General features: G+C 53.2%; 2 protein-coding genes across 5 annotated transcripts in view; both read left to right on the forward strand.

The window, feature by feature from the left end:
• The window catches only part of C8H8orf82 (chromosome 8 C8orf82 homolog), a 152,134-nt gene that overhangs the window by 96,394 nt on the left and 43,024 nt on the right, over positions 1-12,716 (forward strand). Inside the window, exon 1 of one of the 2 annotated variants that reach the window (XM_050800958.1) lies at positions 5,985-5,988. The exons of the other annotated variant lie outside the window; for it this stretch is intronic. The gene's annotated coding sequence lies outside the window, so the exon portion shown is untranslated. Of the gene's footprint in view, positions 1-5,984; positions 5,989-12,716 lie in introns of those variants that run through there. 2 annotated transcript variants of the gene reach the window in all.
• ARHGAP39 (Rho GTPase activating protein 39) overlaps positions 1-12,716 on the forward strand; it is a 144,219-nt gene that overhangs the window by 91,426 nt on the left and 40,077 nt on the right. For all 3 annotated transcript variants that reach the window (XM_050800836.1, XM_050800839.1, XM_050800837.1), the window contains exon 3: positions 6,058-6,489. In XM_050800836.1, coding sequence (XP_050656793.1) covers positions 6,058-6,489 — 432 coding nt within the window. The remainder of the gene's footprint in view (positions 1-6,057; positions 6,490-12,716) is intronic.

Genomic DNA, 12,716 nt, shown 5'->3' on the forward strand with positions numbered 1-12,716 from the left:
CTTAAACCTGGGAGGTGGAGGTTGCAGTGAGCTGAGATTGCACCACTGCACTCCAGCCTGGGCAACAGAGCAAGACTCTGTCTCCAAAAAAAAAAAAACTGCCCTGTGTCATGGGGGTCAGGTAACAAGAGTGAAGAGCCCGGCTGAGCCATGGGGGTGCAGCTCTGCCCCTCAGGGAGAGCTGGGCTCCAGGGGGAAGGCAGGGCACCTGTCCACCTCCTTTCAACAGTTGCCATTTTTACTTGTGCGAGCCTTGGATTCTCTTTCCCATTTAAACTGTGGGTCCTGCAGGAGCCCACGAGGGTTGAGATTTAAGGGCATGGTGTGTGCAGTGGACTGCCACAACCAGCGACATCCTCAGGAGGCCCAGGCTGCAGCACATGGCACCGTGGGCAGGAGGAGGTCCTGGCCCTGCCAAGCCTCAGCCCTCTCTCCCTAGAGTGCTGAACTCTGGGGGTTCGAGGTGCACCATGTTGGTGTCCCTGTGTTTCTGACAACGGGAGACATTAACACTTCGTATCCTGGGCTGAGGTCAAGGGTCTCCAGGGAGAGTTGCCCTGGAGCTAAGGACCAGAGAGTGCACAAGGGGAAGCCGGTGCTGGGAACCCCTGGCGGGTCCCTCCAGGTTCCGTGTGAGCCGGTGCTGGGAACCCCTGGCAGGTCCCTCCAGGTTCCGTGTGAGCCGGTGCTGGGAACCCCTGGCGGGTCCCTCCAGGTTCCGTGTGAGCCGGTGCTGGGAACCCCTGGTGGGTCCCTCCAGGTTCCGTGTGAGCCGGTGCTGGGAACCCCTGGTGGGTCCCTCCAGGTTCCGTGTGAGCCGGTGCTGGGAACCCCTGGCGGGCCCCTCCAGGTTCTCTGTGGTGTGGTGATTTGGGATGTCCATGGAGAGAAAGAAGGGAGACAGGGGTGAGGCCCTCGGGAGGAAGGGTGAGTCTGCCATAGCATCTGGGGCTGGGACCTGCAGAGGCTTCTGGGTGGTCCCAGCCCTCCCTGCGGCGGGGTTTTCCTTAGTGGTGCTGTGGAAGCAGAGAGGGACGCAGGGCCAATCGGGAGAAGGCGTCCAAGCCCTTCAGAGACCTGGACGAGCAGAGGGAGACACCTTGGCTCTGGGTGGAGACCAAAGTTCCACCGAGACGCCTGGTTCTCCTTAAATGCATCCACAGGCTCTGTGCGGAGCCAACAAAGAGGTGATTCTCAGTTTCACAAGGAAGAACCAAGGGTCAAGGATGGCTTCAACACATGCCTGAGGGAGAGGAGAGTGTGGCTTTGGAAGCAACTTTACAAAGTCACGTAACTAAGACACTGCTCCAGCAAAGACAGAGATGGATGGATCAGCAGAGCCAGCTAGGAGCTCAGACACACTTACAGAAACTCGATTTTTTTTTTTTTTTTTTTTTTTTTGAGACCTCGCTGTCACCCAGGCCTGAGTGCAGTGGCGTGATCTCAGCTCCCTGCAACCTCTGCCTCCCGGGTTCAAGGGATTCTCCTGCCTTGGCCTCCTGAGTAGCTGGGATTACAGGCACACGCCACCACGCCCAGCTAAGTTTTGTATTTTTAGTAGAGATGGCGTTTCACCATGTTGACCAGGCTGATCTTGAACTCCTGACCTCAGGTGATCCGCCCGCCTCGGCCTCCCAAAGTGCTGGGATTACAGGCGTGAGCCACCTCGCCTGGCCAGAAACTAGATTTAAGATAGAGCTGCCATTGTCCATCACTGAGGAAACAAAGCTATTTAACAAGCTGTCCTAAGATCCCTGTCTATCCATATGAGAAAATGAAATTTCACACAGTAAACAAAAATCAATGCAGGCAGATTAATGACTTCAGTGTGAAAAGCAACTTAGAATATCTGCTGGGCGTGGTGGCTCACGCCTGTAATCCCAGCACTTTGGGAGGCTGAGGCGGAAGGATCACGAGGTCAGGAGTTTGAGACCAGCCTGACCAACATGGTGAAACCCCGTCTCTACTACAAATACAAAAATTAGCCGGGCATGGTGGTGCATGCCTGTAATCCCAACTACTCAGGAAGCTGAGGCAGGAGAATCGCTTGAACCTGGGAAGCAGAGGTTACAGTGAACTGAGATCACGCCACTGCACTCCAGCCAGGGCAATAGAGCAAGACTCTGTCTCAAAAAAAAAAAAAAAAGAAAGAAAGAAAAAAGGAAATATCTGTGACCTAGAAGTAGGGAAGTTTTCTTTAAAAAGGTCAAAAGGGCTAGGCACGGTGGCTCACGCCTATAATCCCAGCACTTTGGGGAGGCCGAGGCAGATGGATCACCTGAGGTCAGGAGCTCAAGACCAGCTTGGCCAACATGGTGAAACCCCGTCTGTACTAAAAATACAAAATTAGCCGGGCATGGTGGCAGGCGCCCATAATCCCAGCTACTTGGGAGACTGAGGCATGAGAATTGCTTGAACCCAGGAGGCGGAGGTTGCAGTGAGCCAAGATCAGACCACTGCACTGTAGCCAGGCGACAAAGCGAGACTCCATCTCAAAAAAAAAAAAAAAAAAAAAAAGGAGAAATCATGAAGGAGAGGTTTATGAATTCAACCAATTCAACCATATTAAAATTAAAAACTTATTTTCAGCAAAAGGTACCATGAAAAGTGAAAAGACAAGCCACACGGCCAGAGATCTTTAGAGCATAGACAGTGGAGCGGGAGGTGTCACCTAGGACGTGCGTTTCTAAATACACAACGCCGGCAGATCAGTAAGAAAATTGTAATGGGAAAGCCGTGTGTGTCTGGGGAGTGAGGAATGTCAGTGGCTTAGGAACATGAGGAAATGCTTGTCCACATTAAAAATTAGAAAAATTAAAACCACATACATGGGATTCATTGTACTAATCTCTATATTTTTGTGCGTGTTTGAAATTTTCCATCATGGCCGGGCGCGGTGGCTCAAGCCTGTAATCCCAGCACTTTGGGAGGCCGAGACGGGCGGATCATAAGGTCAGGAGATTGAGACCATCCTGGCTAACCCGGTGAAACCCCGTCTTTACTAAAAAATACAAAAAACTAGCCGGGCGAGGTGGCGGGCGCCTGTAGTCCCAGCTACTCGGGAGGCTGAGGCAGGAGAATGGCGTGAACCCGGGAGGCGGAGCTTGCAGTGAGCTGAGATCCGGCCACTGCACTCCAGCCTGGGTGACAGAGCGAGACTCCGTCTCAAAAAAAAAAAAAAAAGAAAAGAAATTTTCCATCATACATTTTGAAAGCAAAAATGGGGGTGAGGTAAAATTACACCAAATTCCACAACTCCTAGGTAACCCCGTCCTGTGTGTGTGTGTGTGTGTGTGTGTGTGTGTGTGTGTGTGTGTAGACAGGATCTTTCTCTGTCACCCAGGCTGGAGTGTAGTGGCGTGATCTCAGCTCACTGCAACCTCTGTTTCCCAGGCTCAAGCCATCCTCCCACCTCAGCTCCCTGAGTAGCTAGGACCAGAGGTGCACCCACCATGCCTGGCTAATTTTTGTATTTTTTGTAGAGATGGGGTTTCACCACGTTGCCCAGGCTGGTCTCAAACTCCTAAGTTCAAGTGATCCGCCCACCTTGGCTTCCCAAAGTGCTGGGATTACAGGCATGAGCCACTGTGCCCAGCCAGGTAACCTCTTTTAATATTTGGCTTTAGACTTCCGGTAACTTTCTACACAACTATATATATATAAACACATATGCCACTTCTAAAAATAAAGCTATATCACTTTATCTCATTATAAACTGTGACAGTCCTTCCTTGTCATTAACTTTGCATTTGAATTAAAACACCCCTGCAGGGAGATACCTTTTAGCCCTTGAGTGATGTGCCGCACAGGCCAGTGTCAGAGTGCAGATACTTCCTGGAAACATTGCCCACTAAATCCTTAAAACTTTAAAACTGGACCCTTGGAAAGATTCATTGCATGTCATACTTGGAATACGCACCATTTTATAGGAAGATAATGTGTGGTTTTTTTTTTTTTCAAATGACAGTAGCAATCTTGTGAATATTGTGGAACACTTGGAAAATATAGAAAAACAGAAACCTCCGTAACCTACCGCCCCCACAACAGCAGCAGCAACAGCACTGCCAACATGGCAAGTTCTTTATCGCGCGACTCTTAGAATTCCAGCCAGCAAGGGTAGACGGTGTGCTGGCCACCACAGCACTGCCAACATGGCAAGTTCTTTATCGTGCGACTCTTAGAATTCCAGCCAGCAAGGGTAGACGGTGTGCTGGCCAGCTCAGTGGAGCATGTGGGCAAGAAGCGTCCACGATGCTGAAAGTCGTGGGTGAAAGTGGAAGAGAAACAGGATGTCATGGGCCTTAAGGAATCCCCACGGGCTTCTCGTAGCCGGAGAGACGGCACAGGATGCTGCAGTGGGGAACCCTGGGGGGCGCCCAGGCCGTGGGCAGACCCCGGCTGTGCCTCCACGTGCCGAGCAGTTGTATCCTGAGCTGCTCACCCCACAGTGCAGGCGCCTCACCTCATTCTCCTCCTGTGGCCAGACCCCTGAGCCAGCTCCTTCCCCACATAAGGCCCTGAGCACACCCACCTCATGGCCCCACATGGAGTGTCCCTCGGTGCCTCCTGCCTGCGGCACCCAAACACGGAGGAGCAAACTGCGTCCAGTGGCCAGGGCCTGAAGGAGGGCTTGGGTGGCGGGGCGTGTTTCTCAGCTGCTCATCTGCCTCAGCAAGAAACAGATCCAGAACCCGAAGGGCTGCTGCTGGGGCTGCCGCCACTGTGTGAGGGCCTGGCTTCCCCAGCTGGCCTCTGCGGGGTGGCGCGGACAGACTCCGCCTGGATCCTTGGTGCCGCACGATCTGGTGCACTGCATGTCACAGCCCGTTTTCAGAGCCACTGTGCACGTCACAGCCCGTTTTCAGAGCCACTGTGCCCTGGCCTGGTTTCAAAGGGTGGGATGTGGGATGAAGGTCGCCCCCGCAGTCTGTGCTGGCCGCCCAAGGGGGGCTCTTTCTGTCCTTGACCTGGGGGAGCTGTAGGCGGCCCCCACTAGCCTGTCTGGGCCTGTTGTCCGCTGGCCCTTCTGCCCTCACCACTCGCCTCTCCTTCTGCTGAGCCCCTGGGATTAGTGCCTTTTCCCTGGAAATAAGACCCCTCACCAACCCGGTGATGGTGAGGACCAGGCCTGTCACAGGGTTAAGAGACGGATGCACGGACCCATGGTGACGCCTCCTGGCAGCGGCTTTGCTGAGAGGCGCTCTGTGCCTCTAAGGGTTTTTATTTCTGTGTAGAAATGTGGAAGAGGCCTGAGAAACTGAGATGGAGGCTGTGCCCCCCAGCGGGGTCTGAGGGCCGGGTGGAGACTGTGCCCCCCAGCGGGGGTCTGAGGGCCGGGTGGAGACTGTGCCCCCCCAGCGGGGTTCTCAGGGCCGGGTGGAGACTGTGCCCCCCAGCGGGGTTCTCAGAGCCGGGTGGAGACTGTGCCCCCCCAGCGGGGGTCTGAGGGTGGGGTGGAGACTGTGCCCCCCCAGCGGGGTTCTCAGGGCCAGGTGGAGGCTGTGCCCTCCAGCAGGGTCTAAGGGCCAGCTGGGCTCTTGGCCTTGCTACTCTGGGGGCCCTTGGGAGAACACAGCTTGGGAGCCCAGCAGCACTTAGCTGGGCCTGAGGCCCCTCCAGACCCGACCCAGAGTGGAGGTGGTGGTCCAGTTGCATCAGAGGGGCTACTGAGCAGGTGTGCAGTTGAGCAGGTGTGCAGTGGTGACTCACAGGCCCTTGCCACGATCCTGCAGGACGGAGCGGTGGGCAGTGGGGTTGTGGCCTGGGTGCCTGTGAGGACAGCAACCTGCAACCACAACCAGTATGTCCCCACGTGGCGTGGGGCCCAGGACCCCCAAAGGGCTGCACCACCCTGGGGCACTGGAGGCTCTGGGGGCCTCCCTGGGTGCGCGGTGCTCAGGAGCACAGCAGTCAGGGACGGACTGGGCTTGGGTTTGCTGTCCTCTGTGACAGGATTTCTGGGTTTTGCAGCTGGGGCTGGAGTCGGGGTCTGCAGGGGTGGGAGGCGCGGGTCCAGGACGCCGTGGATCCAGCCATCCTAACGCTGTCTCTCCCCAGGTTGGAGTGGGTGGAGATCATCGAACCGCGCACCCGCGAGCGCATGTACGCCAACCTGGTCACCGGTGAGTGCGTGTGGGACCCGCCGGCCGGCGTCCGCATCAAGCGCACCAGCGAGAACCAGTGGTGGGAGCTGTTCGACCCCAACACGTCCCGCTTCTACTACTACAACGCCAGCACGCAGCGCACGGTGTGGCACCGGCCGCAGGGCTGCGACATCATCCCGCTGGCCAAGCTGCAGACGCTGAAGCAGAACACGGAATCCCCACGCGCCTCGGCCGAGAGCAGCCCCGGGCGCGGCAGCAGCGTCAGCCGCGAGGGCAGCACCAGCTCTTCCCTGGAGCCCGAGCCCGACACCGAGAAGGCGCAGGAGTTGCCAGCGAAGACCGGGCGGCCCGCGGCGTTTGGGGCCTTGAAGGAGGACAGTGGCAGGTGAGGGCGGGGGCAGGTGCTGTGGGCGGGGCCAGGTGAGTAGAGTGGAGGGGGCCAGGTGAGAGCAGGACTGCTGAGGGTGGTGGGCGGGGCCGGGTGAGGGCTGTGGGCGGGGACCCAGGGGACTCAGTGTCCCTGCGAGTGGCCAGAGCCTCGTCCTTGGCTGTGGCAGTCACCGCTGCTGTCCCCGGTGAGCACTTTCCTGTCTCTCTGGGCAGCAGAGCCTCAGGTTTCTGGGTCCTCCAACCTCCCTCTCGCTGGCCCAGCCCTGGCAGCTGGTGGTTCCTGAGGGCAGTGTCTGAGGGGCTCACCCAGCTCTCTCTGCTGATGGGAGATGCAGATGTGGGGATTTGGGTGCAGGTGTGGGGTATGTGGACCTGGGGGGCCCAGGTGGGGGGTGCAGATCAGTGTGGACACAGCTGAGGGGTCTGAGCAAGCTTGGAGGTGGCCCTCCGGAGTCACAGTGGCTCTGAAGGAGCACAGCCTATGTTGGTGGGAGCCAAGGAGACCCCTGCCCTCAGAAGCAGGAAGAGGTCAGGGTAGAGCACAAGGGCCCCCAGGTGAGTGCACCTTAGGAAGCGAGTCCAGAGAGGACAGTGGGGAAGGGCTGAGGCAGGCGGCAGACAGGCAGGACAGTGGGGAAGAGCCGAGGCAGGCTGGACAGTGGGGAAGGGCTGAGGCAGGTGGCAGACGGGCAGGACAGTGGGGAAGAGCTAAGGCAGGTGCCTCAAGGCGGGTACAGGGTGTGCTCTGGGGTCCCATGGGGTCATGGATGGCGAAGGTAAGACTCTGGCCCAGGGACAGGAGGCCAGGCCTTCCCAGAGCCCAGGCTGTGGCCCAGGGCAGACAGAAGCCTGGCCACTGCAGGGGCGGATAGAGGCTCCTCGGAGAGGATGGAGGAGAGGCTGGAGCCCAGGGAGAGAAAGGCAGGGGATTGGTCTCCCCCAGTACCAGAGTTTCGGTGCTTGGCTGAGGTTGCCAGGGGAGCTGAGGCCCAGAGGATTTCTGCAGAGGTGGGAAGGAGCCTGTTGGACTGCTGGGCTCATCTGAGGCTTCAGAAGAGGGATTCAGAGCATACCACAGAGCTTAGAGGACAGCAGGTTTCCGTCCCACCCTGCTGAGGTGCAGGCACAGAGGGAGGCAGGCAGCAGGTTCACCCTGTGGACCCAGCCTGGCAGGATGAAAGGGAGGCCAGGGATGGAGCCTGCTGCAGACTGGGCAGGAGGTGGGGCAAATCAGGTGTGGAGGAGCCACTGGAGCACACCAGGAAGATGGTGTTGACGTCGGCATTCAGGGCGGAGTGAAAAGTGGAGGCTCGGGTGTGGCGTGGGTGAGCAGTGCAGAAGGTGGGCACAGGGAGGACCAGAGCCTACATTTCACATCCCACCAGCAAATATGAGGGTTCAAAGTTATCCACAGCCTTACCAACACTACTTACTTTCCTTTTTAGATTTCTTTTAGCTATTGTAGCCGCTGTGAAATGTCTCATTGTAGTTTTGGTTTGCATTTCCTTAATAACTAATGATATTGAGCCTTTCTTCACTTTCTTCTTTTTTCTTTTCTTTTTTTTTTTTGAGATGGAGTCTCGCTCTGTCACCTGGGCCAGAGTGCAATGGTGCCATCTTGGCTCGCTGCAGGCTCCGCCTCCCAGGTTCACACCACTCTCCTGCCTCAGCCTCCCTGGTAGCTGGGACTACAGGCACCCACCACCACACCCGGCTAATTTTTTGTATTTCTAGTAGAGACGTGGCTTCACCATGTTAGTCAGGATGGTCTCAATCTCCTGACCTCGTGATCCACCCACCTCAGCCTCCAAAGTGCTGGGATTACAGGCGTGAGCCACTGCGCCTGGCCCCTTTTTTCACTATCTTGATGATATCGTTTGAAAAACAAAGGTTTTTGTTGTTTTTGTTTTGTTTGTTTGTTTTTGAGACAGTGTCTCTGTCTCTGGGGCTGGAGTGCAGTGGTGCAATCTCAGCTCACTGCAGCCCCCACCTCCTGGGCCCAAGTGACCCTCCCACCTCAGCCCCCCAAATAGCTGGGACTACAGGCACATGCCACCACACCCGACTTATTTTTGTATTTTTTTTATAGAGATGGGGATTTCACTGTGTTGCCCAGGCTGGTCTCCAACTCCTGAGCCCAGGCAGTCTGCCCCCTATGCCTCCCAAAGCTCTGGGATTACAGACATGAGCCAACATGCATGGCCAAAGTACAAAGTTTTTACTTTTGGCCAAGAAAGGTGGTGCACACCTGTAATCCCAGCACTTTTCGAGGCCAAAGAGGGCAGAACACTTGAGGCCAGGAGTTTGAGACTAGCCTGGCCAATGTGGCAGAACCCTGTCTCTACTAAAAGTACCAAAATTAGCTGGGAGTGGTTGTCCACACCTGTAATCCCAGCTACTCGGGTGGTTGAGGAAGGAGAATCACTTGAAGCCAGGAGGTGGAGATTGCAGTTAGCTAAGATCGCACCACTGTACCCTAGTCTGGGTGACAGAGTGAGACTCTGTCTCTAAAAAAAAAAAAAAAAAAAAAATATATATATATATATATATATATATATATATAGACTAGTCGTAGATTTGGGTTTATTTCTTGGCCTCTCAATTGATTTGCATTGATCCATATGCCAGTACCACATTGTTTTGATCACTGTAGCTTTGTAATATGTTTTGAAACTGGAAAGTGTGAGTCTTCCAGCTTTATTCTCATTTTTCAAGGTTGTTCTGGCTATTTGGAGCCCCTTGCAGTTCCATATGAATTTGGGGATTGGCTTTTTCACTTCTTTTAACAACAACAACAACAACAAAAAGAAAGCTTTTGGAATTTTAGATCTGTGTGGGGGATTGTGTTGGATCTGCAAGGTGGTATTTCATCCAAGCAATATTAATTTTTTTTTTTTTTCTGGAGATGGAGTCTCACTCTGTCGCCCAGGCTGGAGTACAGTGGCGCAATCTAGGCTCACCGCAAGCTCCGCCTCCTGGGTTTACGCCATTCTCCTACCTCAGCCTCCCAAGTAGCTGGGACTACAGGCGCCTGCCACCATGCCTGGCTAATTTTTTGTCTTTTAGTAGAGACGAGGTTTCACCATGTTAGCCAGAATGGTCTCGATCTCCTGACCTCGTGATCCACCCACCTCAGCCTCCCAAAGTGCTGGGACTACAGGTGTGAGCCACCACACCAGGCCTAATTTTCTAATCCATGAACAGAGGATGTCTTTTCATTTGCTTGTGTCTGATTTTTCTTAGCAGTGTTTTATATTTTCTAGTGTATAGTCCTTTCACCTCCCTGGTAAAGTTTATTCCTAGATATGTTCTTCTTTTCAATGCTGTTGTAAGTGGAATTTTTTTGTTTGTTTCTGGATTGTCCATTATGGTATATGGAAGCATAACTGATTGTGTGTTGTTCTTGTATTGTGCAACTTTGCTGAATTTCTGTGTTAGCTGTAGTAACCTTCTTTTATATTCTCTGGGATTTTCTATATATAGGACTGTGTCATCTGTGGTTAGTGATCGTCTTACATCTTCCTTTCCAATTTGGATGCCTTTTTCTTCTTCTCAACTGATTGCTCTGCGTAGGATTTCCAGTGTAGTGTTGAATGGCAGTGGTGAAAGGGGCTTCCTTGTTCTGCCCTGATCTCAGGGGGAAAGCTTCCAGTCTTTTCTATTGAGCAGGTTCCTTGATACTCCTTGTGTTCTCAGTGGTTTTATCATGTGGATTTTGTCAAATGCCTTTTCTGCATCAGTTGAGATGATCATGTGGTCCCCCCCTCAGTCTGTCTATCAGTGTGGTTCATTACACTGGCTGGTGCCGTGTTGAACCATCCTTGAGTGTGTATTCCGGTCGTCACAGCAGCATCCGTGTGCATCTGAAAACCAGAGGAACCGCTGGGCGCGGTGGCTCACGCCTGTAATCCCAGCACTTTGGGTGGCCAAGATGGGTGGATCACGAGGTCAGGAGATCGAGACCATCCTGGCTAACATGGTGAAACCCCGTCTCTACTAAAAGTATAAAACTTAGCCAGGTGCAGTGGTGGGCACCTGTAGTCCCAGCTACACAGGAGGCTGAGGCAGGAGAATGGTGTGAACCCGGGAGGCGGAGCTTGCAGTAAGTGGAGATCGCACCATTGCACTCTAGCCTGGGTAACAGAGCGAGACTCCATCTCAAAAAAAAAAAAAAAGAAAAGAAAACCAGAGGAACCTCCGTGTGAACTTTCATGTGATCCATGAGACCCATGTGAGCAGTCTCATGCCTGCAGTTAAGCACACACCAGAGCAGGCCAGGAGTCCTTGCCCTCCAGCAGCATTTCCCAAAGGAGATGATACGGAAAGGTACAGAATTTAGACTGTGTGGAGGTTAAGGAATAAAGGACGTTTGTGACGTGTACAGGTGGAGCTCCGTGGAAAGGTGACTGCAGCATCTGGTTTATGGTTTAAATGAAAAAAGCGAAAAACAAACCTATTGGTTTGCTGCAAATACTGACGGCAGTTAAATCCTATGGTCCCTCTGGAGAACAGCTTCTCCCAGCCAGAAATGGGCAGGAGCTCATCTTGCACAAGTCGAAGCCAGATTTATAACTCTCCCTCAAGAGCCTGTGCTGTGCTGCAGCGCTAGAATCTCCTGTTTCCTCTCACTGAGCAGAACGGACAGCTTCGGGCCTGCAGAGAACTCCTCAGAGAATTGCTATCAGAGAGGCCGTGGGTCTGGCCTTAGCCCTGCCTTGTCACCCATGGCTCAGGGCCCACTCTCTGGGGACTGGAGTGTCCATCTCTTTTCAAAAATATCTCAGGAATTCTGGGGTGATGTGGGGCTATTGGGGCCAGGACTTCCATGAGAAGCTCTATTGGAGTTTTTTTTTTCTTTCTTTCTTTTTTTTTTTTTGAGACGGAGTCTCGCTCTGTCACCAGGCTGGAGTGCGGTGGCACAATCTCAGTTCACTGCAACCTCTGCTTCCCGGGTTCAAGCGATTCTCCTGCCTCAGCCTCCCGAGTAGCTGGGACTACAGGCGCTCGCCACCTCGCCCGGCTAATTTTTGTATTTTTAGTAGTGACAAGGTTTCACCACATTGGACAGGATGGTCTCGATCTCTTAACCTCGTGATCCGCCCACCTCAGCCTCCCAAAGTGCTGGGATTACAGGCGTGAGCCGCTGCTCCCGGCCACTCTGTTGGGATTTTGACTAGAATTGTGTTGAATTATGGATTAGTTTGGGTAGATAGGTGTCTTTATAATACAGTCATGTGCCACATAACATTTCAGTCAGCAGCACGCTGCATATATGAGAGTGGTCTCATGGATTATAATGGAGCTGAAAATTTTATATGACCTAGTGTGGTTGTATACAACACTGTAGTCACAAGTCTGCAGTGACGCCGGTGTAAACAGACCCACCGTGCTGCGGTTCGTGCGGAGGACAGCACGTGTGGTCATGAAGGGTGCACGGCACTTGATCATGATGATGATACATGACTATGTCACTGGTTTATTATTCACTCTACTATAGTTTTTATCATTTAGTGTGCACTTACTTAAAAAAAAATGCCTTGAAGTCAACTTTTAGAGTTTGTGGTGCCATTGTTTCTCTTTGGTTAGAATTTGCCTCCTTCATCCATCCGGTCTATTTCTTGTAAATGATGTATAGCCGTTTGGCTTATATTTTAAATCTAGTCCAAACACCCGTCTTTTGTTTGGCAGGATTGTTACAGTCATTGATGAGATTGCCGCTGTAACAAGAGGGTTTAGTTCATCATCTCATGTTCTGCTCGGCTTATAAGCTTTTTTTTTTTTTTTTTTTTTTTTTTTTTTTTTTTTTTGAGACGGAGTCTTGCTGTGTCGCCCAGGCTGGAGTGCAGTGGCCGGATCTCAGCTCATTGCAAGCTCCGCCTCCCGGGTTTTTACGCCATTCTCCTGCCTCAGCCTCCCGAGTAGCTGGGACTACAGGCGCCTACCACCTCGCCCGGCTAGTTTTTTTGTATTTTTTAGTAGAGACGGGGTTTCACCGTGTTAGCCAGGATGGTCTCGAACTCCTGACGTCGTGATCCGCCCGTCTCGGCCTCCCAAAGTGCTGGGATTACAGGCTTGAGCCACCGCGCCCGGCCTTTTTTCTTTCTTTTTTTTTTTTTTTTTTTTTTTTGAGACAGAGTTTCATTCTTGTCACCTAGGCTGGAGTGCAATGGCACGATCTCAGCTCACGGCAACCTCCGCCTCCCAGGATCAAGCAATTTTCCT

The sequence above is a fragment of the Macaca thibetana genome, chromosome 8 (assembly GCF_024542745.1).
Source record: "Macaca thibetana thibetana isolate TM-01 chromosome 8, ASM2454274v1, whole genome shotgun sequence".
NCBI classification, from domain to species: domain Eukaryota; kingdom Metazoa; phylum Chordata; class Mammalia; order Primates; family Cercopithecidae; genus Macaca; species Macaca thibetana.